General features: G+C 41.4%; 2 protein-coding genes across 2 annotated transcripts; one reads left to right on the top strand and one right to left on the bottom strand.

The window, feature by feature from the left end:
- The first annotated feature begins 1,564 nt into the window (after nt 1–1,564).
- plch2b (phospholipase C, eta 2b) lies at nt 1,565–12,973 on the top strand. Its single transcript, XM_026167603.1, has 21 exons — nt 1,565–2,196; nt 3,134–3,280; nt 3,760–4,003; nt 4,119–4,248; nt 5,752–5,922; nt 6,229–6,322; nt 6,448–6,651; nt 6,747–6,867; nt 6,959–7,130; nt 8,259–8,369; nt 8,457–8,540; nt 8,624–8,721; nt 8,814–8,902; nt 9,015–9,200; nt 9,296–9,403; nt 9,506–9,630; nt 9,724–9,808; nt 9,899–10,045; nt 11,244–11,323; nt 11,413–12,493; nt 12,581–12,973. The coding sequence occupies exons 1-21, from the start codon at nt 1,845–1,847 to the stop codon at nt 12,586–12,588; spliced, it is 3,837 nt and encodes a 1,278-aa protein (XP_026023388.1). The 5' UTR covers nt 1,565–1,844; the 3' UTR covers nt 12,589–12,973.
- On the bottom strand, nt 12,728–18,663 carry grik6 (glutamate receptor, ionotropic, kainate 6). The gene is made up of 10 exons (XM_026167604.1): nt 18,574–18,663; nt 18,363–18,452; nt 15,538–15,569; nt 15,273–15,452; nt 14,897–15,120; nt 14,637–14,734; nt 14,313–14,530; nt 14,010–14,229; nt 13,658–13,902; nt 12,728–13,353 (listed from the first exon to the last, which is right to left on the bottom strand). Exons 2-10 carry the CDS (start codon nt 18,427–18,429, stop codon nt 13,249–13,251), a joined length of 1,389 nt encoding a protein of 462 aa, XP_026023389.1. The 5' UTR covers nt 18,430–18,452; nt 18,574–18,663; the 3' UTR covers nt 12,728–13,248.
- Between the last annotated feature and the right edge of the window lie 635 nt (nt 18,664–19,298).

Raw genomic sequence — 19,298 nt, 5'->3', positions numbered from 1 at the left:
CATAGAGCCTGAGAGTTACAACGCTTTGTAAATATGGAGGCGCATGAGAAGACAACATCTTTCAAGAGTCCATGGGTGAAGAAGAGAATGCGTGGTCGTGAATCAAGGGGGAGACAACAGAATAAAGGAGGATGGCAAAAGCACACGCTGTAGTTCTTCCCCCATTAGCATGCTTTTTGTCCCGCTCACGTAACATGCAAATGAAAGGAGTTCTTTTGCCATACAAAGTAGAATGTAAAACCCAGTAAAATAAACACCTGAAGAGCATCCACCCTGATACACCACAGCAGTACAGAAGCCATTCATTGACACAAAGCTTTTATTTTGACTCAAATGTGTTTCCCTGCATGCGCGTTTTTAGAAATGTATCTTCCGTAGTGCAACCTTAAAAAAGGTTTCAAAAATACTCAGAAGCAATTGAGAAAATGTGAAAATGTCCACGTTTCCTATCACAGCTTTTCTCAGTTGCTTTAGAATATTTCTCAACACAGTTTCGATGTTCCTCGAAGTGTTGATGCATTTCCCAAAGCAGCTCATGCGTTTAGCAAAACACCACAGTTCTGCTGGATGCATGAGCTTTTTCTAATGTCACTGAATGAGTTATTGCCAGGTTCCTTTGACATTGTGTAAGCATGAGTGGTCAAAATATTTAGCCATTTTCTCAGAATGAAAGCCTTTCTGTGGCTGACTAACTGCTATTGTGTGGTTTCACGTTCAATTATTCTATTAACATCTTATGACAAGTGCAAATAAACTATTTTATTTGTCCTGCCATGATCTCACAAAACTTTTACACTGCACAGAACATTACCATGGAGACCATCAATACCAAGAACATGAACTGTGGTAAGAAAACAGCGCTGCAACACTGAACAGCCTGTTGCTTCTGTCCTTTTGGACACCAGTAAGAACTGGTGTCCAAAAGGACGCCTGATTCTCTCCCTTGCAATGCAGCAAAGCCAGAACCACAATGTGCACCACATCCACCCTCTGCATTCTACACCTACACACATCCTTACATCTCTTCTTCTTCCAAGGCAGAATTGTTGCCTCCAGGAATGTTTATCTGAGAAGGCTGCTACATGTTTATTTGTACTTTGATTTATTTTTTAAGAAGCACAAAGACACAACCAATAACTGTAAACCAATTGTAGAATTTGTATTAAGCTTCTGAAACATTTGCAGATAGCTAGACCCTTTCTCTTGTGTACAAGTAAAAATATTGTGAAAAATTTCACACATTGGTTTGACAGCTTCACCTGCCATTCGAGAAGCGTCTGCTCTATGTCAGACTTTTGCCTCTAGGGGGAAATCACTGCACACAGTATGACGATACTTCAAGCTTCTTAAAACCTTAATGGCTCTAGTGGTAAAGCCTAATACTGTGTGTCATAAACATGGTTATAAAATCTACTTTAATGTCCATATTCTGTAATAACTTTGACTCTCATAGGTATGGTTAAAATAAAATGTGCAGCCACCGTGTCCCACTGTCTTCCTTCAGAGGCTTACTGGAAAATCCCTCTATGAAAGCAAGGCTGAAGCCTCACTCCGGGATTACAGCTTCAGGAAGATTTACTGACACAAACAAGGTGCACACTTCTTCCAATCTGAGAGCCCTCTCTGCATGAAAACATTCATAGAAGAACACTTGATGGTCACTACACTGGAAACCCGGACAAACAATGTCAAGGAATGAGCTTCCAGGGTGGGAATGTCGGTCCTTGCTCCCATGTAGGAATGCTTTAACTACAAGATGAGGATATGCTGACCCGCGTTACAAAGAAACCTGTCTGAAGAGTCCAACAGAGTGGGGAGGAAGAAGGTGGGTTCTCGTGGTGTGGATGGGCCAGGAGAGCTGGACCCAAATGTACAACTCAGGGATGAACATCAGCTCTGCGATGGCACCACAGTCTCCCGGACACAGTGGAACTCCACCACTGTCCTCTCTGCCTCCTAAGAAGACAACCTTTCAGTCCTTGGGATCTCTGTCATCAGGAGTGTTTTCACCGTCTCCGGCTAAAGCCTCCACTCATCAGGCAAACCCTGGCTCCAGCCGACTGAATTCCCCCACTCCATCTATTATGAGCTCCCCAAAACTTTGGCAGAAAGCATCTGTTTCTCGACTCGCAGAGGAATTCTTCTGGATTGGTGGAAGTGTGGTTGCACAGCCTAAATGGAGACTGGGTCAGATAGGTAATATTAAGTCAACTGATCACTAAATAATACTTAAATAATCACAGAAGCTCAGCAGCCTGTTTAGCAGAGGTGCTTGCTGTCTGCACCACACTGAGAGGGAAGAGGGAAAAGTTTTACTGGACATTTTTATTCCGGGTGTTGTAAATTTAAAACATTTGCCGTGACGTGTTGTCGCGAATGGCCTTCAAAACAAGGAGCTCGCACGTATAACAAATTAGGGAAGCAGTGAAGCAGATAATGGGCATATGGACAGTGGACAATCCTTTAGGATTAGCCTGAATGGTGTGCCAGGTTGCGTCACATGCACCTGAGCTTCAGATTACAAACAAAGGTTACTCGCACACAACACATAAACTGGTGACCTGATAATGACTTCATTGTTAGGAGAAAAAAGTGGTTCTGTTAAACGCTTTCCCAGTATACTTACTGTGGGCGCACACACCATTAAAGATTTCATGGAAAGTCACTGAAGGAAAGTCAGAAGAGACACTGTAGAGCACTGTGACGCATCTGACTGTAGGCACAGGCGTTTCTTTTTAGACAATAAGTAGTTTGTGTATTTTCATGGTGTAACTCAGCCTGTAATCTCACGAAGTAATGCTTGATAGTAAACCTCTAATCATCCCTTTGAGCTCATGATACTTCCCAACACAAAATAATGTGGTGTAGGATTTCATAAGTTACAAACATTCTCAGTCAATGACAACAGTAAGGCTCTTTTGACTTGGTGGTGGTGTAAGTATGGCACCAACATGATATTTTTACTCATAACCTCAGCATGCACGGTCCCAACATAGCAAGATTTTATTATTAAACTGAACATTTGATATCTTTGGGCACCCTGTGGTGCTGTCCATAAATTAATCGCAGTGGATTTCTGACAATCTTGACTAAAGAAGCCTTTGATAAATTTGTTTCTTGTGTTGTCCTGTAGTGGAGAGGTGTATGTGCACCATGCAAACTGGCACTCAGTTAACCAAAATGAAGGGGAAGAAGAAAGGACTGGTGCGATTCTTTTACCTGGACGAGCACAAATCCTGCATCCGATGGCGACCCTCCAGAAAACATGACAAGGCCAAAAGTGAGTGACCAGCTTTTGGTGTGGACGATCACTCGGGACTATTCGTATTGCATGAGAATTGAATTCAGCTCAAAGTTCATATTTGTATTTACTGATTATGATGTCTTAAAGAAACCACATTTTAGGCGTGGCCCTTCAGCTGAGGAAAAGCCACAAAAAGCTGTTTTGATGAATATTTGGTTTGGACCATCAGTTATAACTCCTGTTAGTTCGGCAAAGTTTCTTTTGGTTGATGGCAAATTTACCAGAAGAGTTGGATTTCAGCTCTTTAAAAAGCTGACATGTTTTACATCTGATAAACTGTTGTATTGTTGGGCGTTGGGACATTTGTATGTTTGCACATGGTTCAATAAATCATTTTCCTGGCAAGATTTATAATGAAATGGAGGTTTTTGCACAATACTGCATATTATTGTTTATAATTTATTTATTTTCAATGCTGCAGAGACATGAATGACCTCTCTGTTTTTGTTTTTCAGTAACTATTGATTCCATTCATGAGGTGTGTGAGGGGAAAAAGTCAGAGGTCTTCAGGCGTTACGCAGACAACCGTTTCGACCCAAACTGCTGCTTCAGTATTTACTACGGGGACCGTGTGAAGTCCCTGGACCTGGTCTCCACCAACGCAGAGGAGACCCGCACTTGGATCACTGGGCTGAAATACCTCATGGCTGGTATCAGTGATGAAGATAGTTTGGCTCGGAGGCAGCGCACCCGTGATCAATATCCTTTATCCGCCCACACAACTGTTCAACATGGTTTATAGGCACAAATACATCACTTTATATTTGGTAAACTGATTGTTTAGCGTATGGTTCAGCCTTAACTGCAGCTGAACGTGGTTACAGCAGACTTTCTCTGAGGCAGATAAAAATGGAGATGGCACCCTGAGCATTGGAGAAGTTCACCAGCTGCTCCACAAGCTCAATGTGAATTTACCCAAGCAGAAAGTCAGGGCGATGTTTCAGGTAAGACTTAAACTTGACAGACTTAACATGAATGTAACCTCTAATTGACACTTGCCCTCTGCTCCCCTACACTCAAAAAGTGATTCTTTGACCTGAAACATATAAGGTCAAAGGTTAACTTATTCAAACAATGAATCATTAAGGAAAAAATGCCTGGTGAAAACTGAATGTATACCAATCAAGTCAAATTTATTTGCCTAGATGTGATAAAATTTAGCGTTTTACACTGTACTTATATAACAAACTTACATAACAAAAGTTCACATTTAGGGCGTAAATATTTTTTGAGTGCAGACATGTTTCATATAATTTTAAACTACAACATGTTGGTTACTTGAATGATAGCTTTACCTGAGTTTATTTGTCAATGATATGTAGTAACAAGCCTCATCTTTATTGAGCACGAGCATTGCTGCCACTGTCATAGTCGCTGCCTTTGTCTTGTTGGCATGCGTGTATTCTCATTGATAATAACTGATCCTAAGGGAAGGGAAATGTATATATCAGAACAAATTTTCATGGCAAATTATTCAGTAGGTTCAGTAGCTTAAAGTGTTTCTGACATGATGCCCTTCAGAACCAGAAGAAGTCCTCCTACTGCGCCAAACTATTTTTTTTTAACTCACTTAAAATAAAAAGAGATCCAAGTTGAATTTTTACACGTGCAAAGTTAGCACAATAGCTTCCATATTCATAAACTCAGGGTCACTACTTTTTTAATGATATGGACTAATTTTGTTTAATAAATAAAGTGAGAGACTACATAGGTGTGTATGTCTCTCTTCTGGTAATGTCATTGTCTGTTTCCAGTAAGAAGGCAAGTCCCACATTCTGAGAAAAACTCACAGTCACTGTCGAGACATTTAACACCACACCTTTCGTGGTAGTGACAAAGCAAAAGCATCACCAGAGATAGCACGATTCCTCCTCAGAGGACCATGTCAGTAGTTAAATCTGCACAAAACAAGTATACCAATACTTGCAGAGCCAAACCGTGCAACTAAAATGGCTAAAATAAATAAATAGAGCAAGAAAAAATATGACAGCTAGTAAATCTAGTAAAATGTTTCAAACCCAGAAAATATGACAGGACACAAATCCTGCACTCTGGGGCAGCCTAAAGAAACCAGATTGGAAAGTGTATTAACCAATAAAAAAATATGTAAAATCCTTAAGCAGACTCTCCCTGTGATCTTCCCATGCTTCCCATCATCCCATGATTATATACAGAGAAGCATAAAATGCTACAGATGGAGCCAGCAGACAAATATGTGCATTCAGTGTTTTTGTTGGAACGGTGGAAAAGGCTATCACCGGAAGCCCATATGGTTGTCACAGATGGCCTTTGTTGTATCGCAATATTGCTTTAGTTGCAGTAGCTCACTGCCCGTCCTCCCCTCCCCCACCTGTGAATGAGCTCTGTTTTGATGCTGACAGATATATCATTCAGAAGGTACTGAGAGAGAGACAGACATCATAAAATGTTTTCGCCACTATCTGCAGGAAGCAGACACGGACGAGAACCAGGGCTCTCTCGGCTTTGATGAATTTTGTTCATTCTACAAGATGATTTCCACACGCAGAGACCTCTACCTGATTCTGATCTCCTACAGCAATCAGAAAGAAGTCCTGGATCTCCATGACCTTGCACGCTTTCTGGAAAATGAACAGAAGGTAGTCAAAAGTCAAACCAATCACAATCATCTGTTTGATACTATTTATCCCCATTTTTACCTCTCCTTGAAATGTATTTTAAGTGTATCAGATTGACATCAGTGATGGTGTCTAAGAAGAAGCTAAAATGTATTTTAACCAATCACTGCAGTGCAAGAGACAAACGTGAAGTCATGAAATTGAGATATAACAAGCAATAAAGTGCTTTAAAAGATTGAATTAAATTATTGCTAATAGCAGTTTTCAAAAAGCTTTTAACTTTTGGATCCAATAAGATAAAAACAGTTCATTGTGTTCTATTTGTAGATGCGAGGCCTAAACAGAGAGCATCTAGTGGACATAGTGGCCAAGTTTGAGCCGTGTCCTGAGAACCTCCAGCGTATGGTACTGGGTATTGATGGTATGTAGGCCTTGCTCAAAGTGCCTGTGGCCGGTGAAACGTCGTTATTATCACATGTCAGTCAAACCAGATTTAATTTTCAGTCTGCAAATAAAATAGCTGCTCCAACAACTCTCTTCCTTTAGGTTTCACCAACTACATGCGGAGTCCTGCAGGCGATATCTTCAACCCTGAGCACAATCAGGTAAACCAGGACATGACGCAGCCTCTAACCAACTACTTCATTGCCACGTCTCACAACACCTACCTGACAGGAGACCAGCTGCTCTCTCAGTCTAGAGTGGAAATGTATGCCTACGTCCTGCAGGCAGGCTGTCGCTGTGTGGAGGGTAAGAGCCGACACAACAAGAACCTGAGCTGTTATTTCAGTGTGTGATTTTTTATAAGATTACAAATGGTTGTCAGCTCTTTCCCCCTCTCTTAGTGGACTGCTGGGATGGACCAGATGGAGAGCCCATTGTCCATCATGGTTATACCTTGACATCCAAAATTCTCTTCAAAGATGTAATTGAAACAATTGACAAATATGCCTTCACAAAATCACAGTAAGATTTTTTTTTATTCCTGGTGCTGATTACAATTTTGTCGAGCTGGTGCACCTGCGCAGTCATTCAGTTATTGTCACCTCACTGCCAGGTATCCCGTGATCCTGTCCATAGAGAACCACTGCACTGTGCCTCAGCAGAAAAAGATGGCTAAATATCTGAGAGAGGTGCTGCAGGACAAACTGGATCTGAGCAATGTCAGCGTGCATGAATGCAAAAAGCTGCCATCCCCTGAGATCCTGAAAGGAAAGATTTTGGTCAAGGTAGAGTTGTTTTTACCCACACACACAATCACAATCACACACAAGCACACACACGCGCGCGCACACACACACGCACGCGCGCACACACACACACACCTATATGCTATTCAGACGTCACCTGACTACAGTAGGTAGTCGCTTCCAAGTATCATCTCATTGTAGTTATGACATGCAAAGTGGATGAACCAGCTGACAAAATACCTCACTGAGCTGATAGGAAGTTAACTTTAAACCAAATATTTAATCATCACAACCAAGGAATGCAGACGAGCATCTCTGATCGTGCAACGTGTTGAACCTTAAAGCAGATGGGCTACAGCAACAGAAGACCACACCAGGTGCCACTCCCTTTAGACGAGAACAGGAAACTGAAACTAAAGTTCACATGGGTTTGCCAAACGTGGACAATCCTCATTACCTCACCGTCTTGTGTCAACAGTTCAGTCTGGTGTGGTGTTGCTATAGTCTGGGTATATTTTCTTGTCAAATTTTGGGCTTGAGCATCAGAATAAGGACCAAAATCTCAGAGGAATGTTTCTAGCACCATGGAGTTAAGAGTTAAGGCAGCTATGAAGGAAAAAGGAGGGTTAAACCCAGGACCAGCAAGGTGTACCTAATGAAATGGCTGGTGAAATTTGAAATTAAGCAATACTGTTCACGTTTAGCTCAAAAACAATTTACAATGATGTAACTTTTAGCGCCTGTGAGGCCACAGACTCTCATTCACATTACATCTCAGGAATGTGACTCTGCAGATGTTGAGGTGTGTTCATTTCCCTTTGTGAGACACAATGCTGAAAACTGTCTTTTTTCTTTTCTGTAACAAAGTCTGTCAACACAACACGAAGGTGTAAATGTAAACCCTGTCCAGTCTGTTGCAATCACTATCCCTCATGCAGTGATGTGTAACCCACACAGTACTTGTGTAGGTTACAAACTGCACACAGCAAGTAGAAAGAGTGCAGCTTTGTGCTTTCTCTATCATTGTCCTTGGCAGATCCTTGGCAGTTTACAAAATAAATGATTATATGTATATTATTACACACACACACACACACACACACACACACACACACACACACACACACACACACACACACAAGGCGATTGTTAATTTTCTGTTTTTAGGGGAAGAAGCTGCCAGCAAACCTTGATCCTGATGTGGAGGAGGGTGATGTGTCTGATGAAGACACTGGAAATGAGGAAGAAGAGGACGATGATGACGATGATAACCCACAGGCAAATGAAACATTTAAACAGAAAGAAAGAAACAAAGTAAGTAAGAAAGAAGGTAAATATAGTAAGATTGCAATTTGAACTTTTCAGGATGGGAATAGCGTTAACTCTACTAATCAGCCTAAGAAGAAGAGACGATTTGGGAGATCAATCATGAGAAGCTTCAAAAGAAAGGTCAGCTGATATAAAACCAATATCTGACAGCTTTCCGTTTGGGTGACTTTGACTTAAAATATTAGATTTTTTTTTTCTTTCAGAGAAAAAAGAGAATACGAGTGAAAAACAAGGCCATGTCTGATGGTGAATCAGACTACAGCAGCAGCAGGGAGAGGACACAAATTGTTTACCATCCTAAGTAAGACCCGTTACTAAACGTCAAAAACAGCTGACAATCTAAACGTTATCATATCTGGGATTACACGTATATGATTCCCTCTGTCTCCGTAGAAAAAGGAAAACAATGAGGCTCTCCCGAGCTCTCTCTGATCTGGTCAAATACACAAAATCTGTCCGTGTGCATGACATAGAAACACAAGGTAAATCCAACTAGAAACCTTTGCCTGCATTTTTGTTTTCACTAAGCACATCCCAACTCATAGAAACTTTTCAGAGTGAGTGTCTCATACATTTTAATTTTCTTTTTGGCAGCATTCATGAGCAGTTGGCAGGTATCATCCCTGGATGAGACAGTAATGAACCAGATCTTACAGCTTAAACCGGGTGAGCTGGTGCGTTTCAACCAGCGCCAGCTTCTAAGAGTCTATCCGTCCAACTACAGAGTGGACTCAAGCAACTTCAACCCACAATCATACTGGAACTCAGGATGCCATATGGGTAACAAAAGTGTCACTAAAACTCAATACTAGCGTTATGTGATACTGTTTGTTGTTAACTTGTTAACTTGTTGTCACGTTGCTGTTTCATCTTAGTTGCTATGAATTATCAAACAGAAGGTCGCATGCTTGAACTGAACCAAGCCAAGTTCTCGAGCAATGGAAACTGTGGATATATTCTGAAGCCCAAGTGCATGTGTAAAGGTACGTGGTGTTCACTCACACTTAGTAGATTTCTGCAGATTACAAAGTGAAGAGCAATGAATCCTGGATCAGCACCTAATAAATACTATTGCTTTTCATAAGGTGCCTTTAACCCAGTGTTGGAGGAGCCCCTGCCAGGACACAGAAAAACTCAGTTAGTGCTGAAGATCATTAGTGGACAGCAACTTCCTAAACCCAAAGACTCCATGTTTGGGGACAGAGGAGAGGTCAGGTCAAAATACAGTAGATATAAAGTCAAAGAGTTCAACAAAAAATACGTTTTTAACACTAAAGTCAAGTTTTTCTTGGACTTTTTTTAGATAATTGATCCCTTTGTTGAAGTCGAGATCATCGGCCTACCTGTTGACTGCTCCAAGCAGCAGACTAGAGTAGTGCATGATAACGGTACGTGTGAAGCTCCACGTTGCAGTTTAAATCACTCCGAGCCAAGCTGACTTTGTGTTTCTCAGTCTTGGTGACATTCCTTTCTTTCAGGTTTCAACCCAATGTGGGAGGAAACCCTCGTCTTCAACATTCAAATGCCTCAAATCGCCCTGGTGCGATTCCAGGTGTGGGATCACGATCCTATTGGAAGAGACTTCATTGGACAGAGGACTGTAGCTTTTACCAGCATGATGCCAGGTGGAGTACCTGTACACTTGTTTGCTTGGTTCCAGAAGTTATACTTCTGAAAGGATACTCCTTTATTCTGTTAAAATTGTTGCCTTTTGAAAGGTTATTAATTTTTCAGTGTTGCAAAAACTTCATTTTTACAAATAAATTAAAGATTTAGGACAACTTCCCACTTTCTGCAGAGTATCATTAGTGTTTTGTTTTAACTATGAGGCATTTGGGAAATGCATCTTCAGAACATCAAAAATATGAGAAACGTGCTAAAGCGATTGAGCAAAACTTTATGAATTTGATTGTTTATCCTTGCCAGTGTTGCAGATTTGTTTTGAGTCCTTACGTGTTAAAAAAGTGAAAGAATATAAGGACTGAGCTTCCATCAGTGGACTTATATACATATACACACAACGGTGCAAGAAAAGAGCACAACACATTGTCATCATCCAGTCCAGATCACACCCCCCTCAGACCAAAACAATCAGCATAAACCATCAGAGGCAGCAGAGCGGACGGTCTGATCTCACACGCTTCCACAGCAGCTTCTTTCCTAATACAGGAAATACTGTTTTTATACTTGAAATTACCTGACATATTGTCCTTTCCACAAAAAAAATTCTGAAGTAATTTTGTGGACTTGAAAATCTAACTAGAGTAAAATAAAAATAGAGCAAATATCTTGAGTTGGAGCGTTTTTTAATTTGGTGGAAATATTATGAAAACTTGTCTCATGAGACTTTGATGTATTTATTGAGACTGGATGTCTAAAATACTTCAACTGCTTTCAAAATGTTCTGTGCTTTTATTGTAATACCTGTGCTGATTTTCCTATAATATAAATTTCCGCTGACTTATGCTCTCCACAATACAACAATAATTAATAACGACTAAAACTAAGATTGAAACCAGTGAAAACTAAACTGAAGTGAGCAAACAAATCCTGAGACTATTTTAAACTAAACTAAACTAAACTGAAAGCAAAAAGTGAAAACAGAAAAAACAAAAACTAATTCATAAACAAAACTAAGATAACTCTGGTCTTGACTTTATCTCCGTGCGCATTTTTTATGTTGGCATTCATTTGTCTCTGACTCTAAGCTCTCCACAAGATGTCCTACATATCCAAACCCAGTGTAAGTGTACAGATGCCAAATAAAAGATTTCAAATCTAAATAATTTTTTTCCTGTTGTTTGTTTGTGTGCTTGTTCGCAGGTTACCGCCATGTCTACCTGGAGGAAATGGCAGAATCATCGATCTTTGTTCATGTCGCTATTATTGGCATGGCAGGAAAGGTATGGCATTATAAAATACACTTACAGATCTAAGATCATCTTCACCTGACAACTCTATCTTATGATTTCTGATTTCCTTTGTGTGACAGATCAAACCAGCAAATGCTGTGCAAGCAGCTAGGAAACACATCCAAAAAGCAGCCCAGAAGCATATGAAGAGCCATCAAAGGCAGCCATCTCTAGATTTTTCTGTCCAGTCTTCAGAAGATGGACGTGCTTTGTACTTCCGCAAAGATCTGGACACCATCTCTCAGGACAGCAGGAGTGGGGAAACGTCTCATCTGGTTCAAGGGCCCGCAGCCAAAGCTGCCATCCACAAAGGGGCCCTGAGTGAACCTGTCAGACGAGCTCACAGAGTTAAAATTCTTGAACCACAAGAGACAAAGAGAGGGATCTTTAGCCGGATGTCTTCCACTGACTCCCAGCACACTGGGGTTGCTCCCTGCGTGATAGCTGAAAGCTTTGACCTTGAGACCTCTTCCCAGACTTCTTCTCCTGACAGTCCTGCTCCAGACAGCCAAAATCCAGTAATTCAAGAGGAGCTGGAAAATGACCCCAGTGAATTACAACAGTCCAACTGTGCTGGGCAGCAGATAGAGTCAGAGCAGCCTGAACCACCTGAGGAATTACCACCAGAATCAAAACCAGGCAATGACATTGCCACAGAGCCTGAGCCACTGCCAGAAGCTCAGAGTCAGACCGACACAGTCCCTCAGCCTCCACTCGTGCCACAGCCAGAAGCCAAACCTTCTCCTCTTGTCCCTCCATCATCCCCTGCAAGGGTTAGACGGACTTTAGAAGCTCCCGTGACCCCCTGGCCATCCACCCCAATAAGGACAAAGGGCCGCTCACGCAGTTGCCCTCGAAAACAGACTACCTCTGCTCAGACACCGATGCTGAACCGAAAGCCTACTTTCCACTGTCAGATGCGCGGAGCTCAAAACTACAGCAGCTACAGCAACCCTGTGAGACGCATACCCAACGGTCTCTGCCTGTTGGACACCACGTCCAGCAGCAGCAGCGACAGCAGCACCGACAGCCTAGACTTTGTGCCCCCGCCCTCATCAACTGGGTCAGAGCAACACGAAGGGACACTGCAGAGAGAGATGAAGGCCCTCTTTGACCAGAAGATGAGGGAGATCCGCTGTAAATCACCGCTTTTTCTAGATGGTGAGTCACATTTGCAAGAGAATGAAAAGAAGTTTGATTACAAAAGCTAAGTGGCTTTTTGTTCTTTACTGTTTTTGTGATTTTTAGATTTGTGACAGGAAGAGATCAAGGTCGTCCTGAAAAAAGAAAAGGATCAACAACAAGAAAAAAGAGGAATGATGGTGATGGTGGAGTGATATGTGTCAGATATGTAGCTTTTCTTTCTAGAATGATGGACGACGCAAAGCATTAAAACACTGTTAGATGGGTTTTTTTTATTTCTTTTCTAATCTTGCTGAAATGTTTACAATCATCCCAGTTTTTATGCATGAAGTAGTTTTTAAAAAGATATTGCTGAAGTCACATGATGCCACTGCCAAGTGTACAAAATACATGATGCAGAGTTGCAAGCAGTAAACCTAGAAAGTAAACATGTGCACAGTTTGTTAGCAAAATGTTGAGTTTACAAGTGTAAACTGAAATTAAAAACGTTTTTTTATACTGAAGTGTTTGATTTTTCATTGAAAGAGTAGCAGTTGTACTGAAAAATCAGTAATTTATATATCTGAAAAAGTTGGACTTTTTTTTACATTTTAGTTCAAATGTAAATAATAAGGTAAATAATAAGGTTTACAGTCTACTGAGTTAATATTTCTGTAAATTCTTTGAACAAAGTTATCAAGTGTTATCAAGCCAAATGGAAAACAATAATTAAATCAAACATAAAAAGCTCTAAAAACTAAACGTTTCATAGTAGTTGAATCTTCCAAAGGCTTCTATGCCTTTTCCTTGTCTTTATCTACATTTTCCTGGGATCTGTTCCCACTGCTGGTCCTCAAGCGCAGACTCAGCTCCTCAGTCAGTACAGAGCAACATGTCTTCTGTGGGATGGACATGCAATCAAGATTAACACCAGTGCAACAAAAACACTTTATTCCACCTATTAGTTTAATGCAAATACAGATGAATGGATGGGTAGGCATCCCAGTCATCTGTATTTTCTAAAATCCATGTAATAAATGACAATGTTGCTTCAAATTGCAACCAATAAAAAAACAATCTTCTAATGGCAGAAGAACTGCCGCAGCCAAAAAAAATCATCAATTAATTTAAAATCTTAAAGAATAAACACACACACACACTGTTTCACTTGAGACATGTAAGTTGCGACAACCTTGCGCGTACCTTGTGCTCTGCTGCACGCCTGCGACTCTTGAAGGTCAGCTCCAGGACAGCCACAATTGTTCCCAGCCCAAGGCCGAGGGAAAGCACCAGAAATATCCCCTTGAGGTTATGCGGCTGCACAGCTGACACCTTGCCCTTGTCTGCTATGCAGCTGCTTGCCCACCACTTGCTTCGCAAGTAAGCCAGCTCCCCTGCCTCACTTAGCTGTAGGATTGCCACACTGAGGTTCTTTATGATTGGAGAACCTTTGAGGAAAAAAAATGATAGTTTTGGGTTATGTGCTGAATTTGATTTTACCATCTTTCATCTAAACTTAACTGTTTAATTAGAGTTTAAAAATAAATAACCTCACCAAGAGCAGCAGCAATGCTGTATCCCCTCATGCCAACGACTTCATGCGCCCGGACTAGTTCACAGTAACGCGCTACGGCTAAGTCCAGAGAAACAGACTCTCCAATGAAGGCGTAGTTGCCCTCTTTTGCACGTCGAATGCCTTCATCCATACTCGACACAAAACTCTTTGTCCGCTCCATGTGCTCATAGATTCTGCGGTACACTGGGTTGTTTGAATTCTAAATGAAGAAAAAAGAATAGCTTAGAGAGAAAAGCTCTCTAATTCCAGCTGAACTAGACACTTTAGGGCTGCAGTACTCACCTTAAAGAAAGCAAGTGTGGAAGAGCCAGCCAGGCAGCCATATTCAATCACATCCTGATTGGCCAAGTCCTCAAACCCTTTCACCATCAGGTGAGAGGACTCTGGGGTCTTAGTGGAGCTGAGGTTGGAGAAATAGCAAGCCAAGAGGACAACGCTAAATAACCACCAACTGCTGCAGATGACACGCCCCGAAAGGGCTTTGGGATGAGGGCCGGCACCTGAAACACAAAAAAGGCTCAACAAATGCCACAAAAGGGAGAGATGTTCACTTGTTTGTTGTTCAGATGCTTATCGGATTAGGTGGTGTCTGGATTTGCCATTAACCTTGAAGAGTCAGAGCTCCAGCTGTGTACCAAAGGCTGTGGAGGAGACCGAACGTGTTTTTCTCACTCTGAGGCTGACTCCACTCAGAAGGGCTGAGTCTGCAATTTGGATCAAAGGTGTTAATTGTTAATGAGACAGCACTCAGAGTAACCCACTGCCCGAAGGAATACAGATATAACCTCAAAACCCTCAAGAACTTAAATCAATCATTATTAAATGAATCATAATAATCACTTTAAAGAACTGCTTTCATGACCAACCTGGCAACTATGAAGATGCAAGCAGCCGTCCCCAGATAGGCAATGAGTATGCCAACCCAGGTCTGTGCTGAGAAAGGGGAAAGGAAATCAAAGAAGCCTGCATCCTCTGAAATGTCCTTCCTCAGCAGAATACTGATTCCCGTCTGCATGAATGGTTTGGTCATTCCCACAGCTTTCTCCCGAGCTGCAGTGAGAGTCAGTGGAGCAATAGCGAGGTCTGCTTCCTGTAGGATAAAAATATATTTGGCTAGTTTGGATATATAATGTGGATACTTTATTGGAACTTCTTAACATAGTTAGGTTTAAAGTCATGTTGATTTTTTTTTCAAAAACACCACATATTCACTTCTTCTTTTGAGAGTGCTTTGCTGCTCACCCCTCTCACCACCTCTCCAACCATCCCGTTCCAGTTCCCGCTCTCTTCCTGTCTACCATACGCGCCATCTTTCACCAGCTGCACTTTGTACTTGAAGCCCACTTTCTTGGCTACTTCAGAGAGCAGGTCCACGCAAAAGCCTTCCAGCTGAGCACCTTTGGACATCACATACGGCTCTTGCTGAAAGAATCGATGTGAAAGTCAGTGGGATTTATTTCACACTTAATTTTGTATTCACAAAGATATGCAAAGCCAGATTAGGTACCTTTATTGTTGTGATTCTGAGCTCTGACTGCACTGTTGTTGAGAGACAAAAATAATTAGATCAGCAATTCCATGAATTTTAAAAACCACAGCACACCTACATAACAGCTGTTTTCTGATTTTTATGGGACATTATTTGGAGTGTTATGTATTTTATTTACTGTCAAATATTTTTTAAATCTACTCAAAAAATCTGCACATTTTTAGCACACGCATCCCCAGGTCTCTGTTTATGTTTGAAAATGTCCTATAATATGTGTACCAATCAGGAATAACACTGATTATCACTGCATGCTGGCACCTGTTGGTAGGTGGGATATATTAGGGAGCAATTGAATATTTTGTTCTCAAAGTTTATGTGTTAGAAGCAGGAAAAATGGCCACAAGGATTTGAGTTAGTCTGACGGGGGCAAATTTGGATGGTAGACAACTGAGTCAGAGCATCATCAGAACTGCAGGTCTTGTGGGTTGTTCCCGGTCTGTAGTTGTCAATATCTGTCAAAAGTGGTCCAAAGAAGAAACAGTGATGAACCAGCAGCATCATAGGCTCATTGGTTGACCCATGTGGTCTGATACAACAGACAAGCTACTATCGCTGAAATTGCTGAAAAATGTTAATGCTGCTCCTGATAGAAAGGTGTCAGAATACACAGTCCATTACACTTGGTTCGGTACGGGACTGCATAGCTGCAGACCAGTCAAGGTTTCCTTGCTGATCCCTGTCCACTGGCAAAACCATGAACAATGGGCATGTGAGCATCTGAACTGGACCACAGAGTGATGGAAGAAGGTGGCCTAGTCTGACAAATCATGTTTTCTCTTAATCACAAAGCTGGCCGGCTGCATGTGCATCACTAGAAGGAAGCAGGGTAATGGTTTGGGCAATGATCTGCTGGGAAACCTTGGGTTCCACCATCCATGTGGATGTTTAACACCTATCACCAACCTAAGTATTGTTGCAGATCATGTACACCCTTTCATGGAAACAGTACTCCCTGATGGCTGTGGTCTGTTTCAGCAGGATAATGTGGCCTGCCACAACAACAAAAAAATGAGTTAATTTAAACCAAGAGTGGTTTAAATTCCTGCAGATGCACTTGACAAACAAGTCTGATCCACGGAGGCCCCATCTCACAACTTACAGGACTTATAGGCTCTGTTGCTAAAATCTTGGTGCCATATACCACAGCAAACCTTCAGGGGCCTAGTGGAGTCCATGCCTTGACAGATAAAGGCTGTTTTGGCAGCAGAAGAGGGACCAACATAATATTATGCAGGTTGTAACAATGTGTATATTGTATTTGTGTAAATGTTTCTCTCTCTTTGTGTGTTACCTTTGCAACAGGCTAACAACCTGTCCTGGGTGTAGCCAAACCTTTGTCCATGTGATGTTTTGCCATAATGCACAAAACCAAACACAGTAGATCTGCACCTGGTTTACTGTTTTTGGTCAACACCTCATATCAACTGTGAAACATGGTGGTGGAAGTTGATGATTTGGGATTGTTTTGCAGCCACAGGCCCTGGGCACCTCCCACTCACTGAGTGGACCACAAAATCTTCTCTATATCAAAGTATTCTAGAGACAAATGTGAGGCCATCTGCCTAACTTTGGCTGGATTTACTTCATTTTAAAACCTGCAATAGAGTACAGTAGATATTTTTTGTGTGTCCTGAAAATGCCGTGATATAAAAAAAACCATACAATTGACACAGAGTTTACTTTCTTTTATGTCTGTAAGCTGTACTAACAAATATTCACATTTTTACATGTTTATAAAAGCTCAAAGATTAGAAAGACACAATGGGAAGAATAAGTTAAAAACAAGTCCTTGTATGCTTTTACCATCACAGATGTTTTCATAGTTGGAGTCCAAACTAAATTTAGAAGAATCAAAAACTCCTTTGTGCAGCTTTTCATCTTCAGACTTTAACACACAGAGACGTCCCTGAGGTGAAATTTGGGGTCCATCTACTGACTTTTTGAGCTCAAGTGGTTTCCGGTATCCTGGAGATCTGGCGGCTCTGCTCGCCTACTTGAAAAGTGTCCACAATCTATTTAGAGCAGTGTGTTATTCCAAAGAATTACAATGCTATGGCGCTGTGAGATGGGAGGGCAGTCAAAGAGCATCAAAAGCCTCAATTCAGGCCAAGGCCTAGGGGATCCGTCACCACAGGGTGACCCTGACAACCATCAGATCCTCCTTTTCAAGAGATGACACCAACACAAGCTCTTAAAGCCCCTGTCAGTTTTTGGCCACTCTTACAGACAGGGTCATTGTTTGCTCCATGGACTTGATTTATTATCGTTTTTTGTGTCCGCTGGCTAGCTTTCTTGGACAGGATGTAGTGCAACACTTTGATATTCAGCAAGGCTGACAGTTTATGTATTTGTTTGCTGTCAACCATGATCATTTTCTACCAATTACTGGGGAGGAAACATGAGGAATTTGGCAAAGAAAGAAAGCAAGCTGCCACCACTCTGGATTACAAATGCAGTGACCGGGTCAAACTGTAACGTATCAGTCTGTAGAAGCAAACTTAACAAACACAATGTTGTTGTTGAGGGATGGATGGATGGATGGATGGATGGAGAGATGGAGAGATGGAGGACCGGACATCCATCCATCTCTCCATCCATCCATCCATCAACAACATTGTTGGATGGATGGATGGATGGATGGATGGATGGATGGATGGATGGATGGATGGATGGATGGATAGATGGATTGATGTCCATCCATCCATCCATCCATCCATCCATCCATCCATCCATCCTTATCTTTTATGCATAGATGTGATCTAAATAAATAAACAGTCTCTTACTTGCAGTACATGTGCCCCTGTCCAGGAGAAATCCAAAGGACAGCAAAAACAATCCAAGCAGCATCATCTCTCTTAATCTAGACTTGCAACCTACAAATTATTAGGAGAGTAGTAGTAGTTTAAGGAGCATGCATAGAAGAGATGCATCAACTTTATAACACAAAAGCAAAAAACAAAGCAATCAAAGCAATAAAAAAGCTTAAAAACTAACCTGAAAAGAGTCCAGGATTTGACAGCACGTCAGCTTCGAACTGACCCTGACAGTAGCCAGCGCTCGACTGTGATTCACTGTGAACTGGCGTTTTTCAGATTGCAGTGAAACAAGAGATAGCCAACCAAGACTTTGTGGGTGGAGAATGTGGAGTAATTATTTTAAGGGGGTGGAGACAAGCAGCATAATGTTCAAACATATAGCTTCCAGTGTGAATTAAAATGTGATTCATTCTAATGATGACTAAACAGATTATGCAAATAAACATAATCCGATTCACAGGAGGTTGCATTATAGTTAAGCTGAGCCCCCATAAGTTGCATGATACTTAAATTGCATGCTGGGCATTTGAAGCAAGATTTCTCTCATCGTAAAAGTAATTGTAGAAAGAGCGAAAGCTAGGGCATATTTGACTGGTTATTGGAGATGCTGATGTTACATATGCACAAAACACAAAACACTCAGTGGGGAAAGAGTCAAAATATGACTTTTTGCAGTGTTACACTCTCTGGTGAAATGAGACCATGTCGATCAAAGGGTTGCAGTACACAGAAAGAAGATAAAATAACGTTCTCTCTCAGAGAACATAAACAAGGCTTTATTGGACAGTGTTCACTGCCCTTGGAGAGACATCTGAAGCTCTGTGAAGTGTCAAATTGCTAAGAAAGCCTTTGAAATAGTGCAAATGAAACAGTGCTAAAGGTAATATGGAGTGAGAGACTGTT

Source organism: Astatotilapia calliptera, chromosome 5 (genome assembly GCF_900246225.1).
Source record: "Astatotilapia calliptera chromosome 5, fAstCal1.2, whole genome shotgun sequence".
In the NCBI taxonomy this organism is placed as follows: domain Eukaryota; kingdom Metazoa; phylum Chordata; class Actinopteri; order Cichliformes; family Cichlidae; genus Astatotilapia; species Astatotilapia calliptera.
This window is presented reverse-complemented; position numbering and strand designations above follow the sequence as displayed.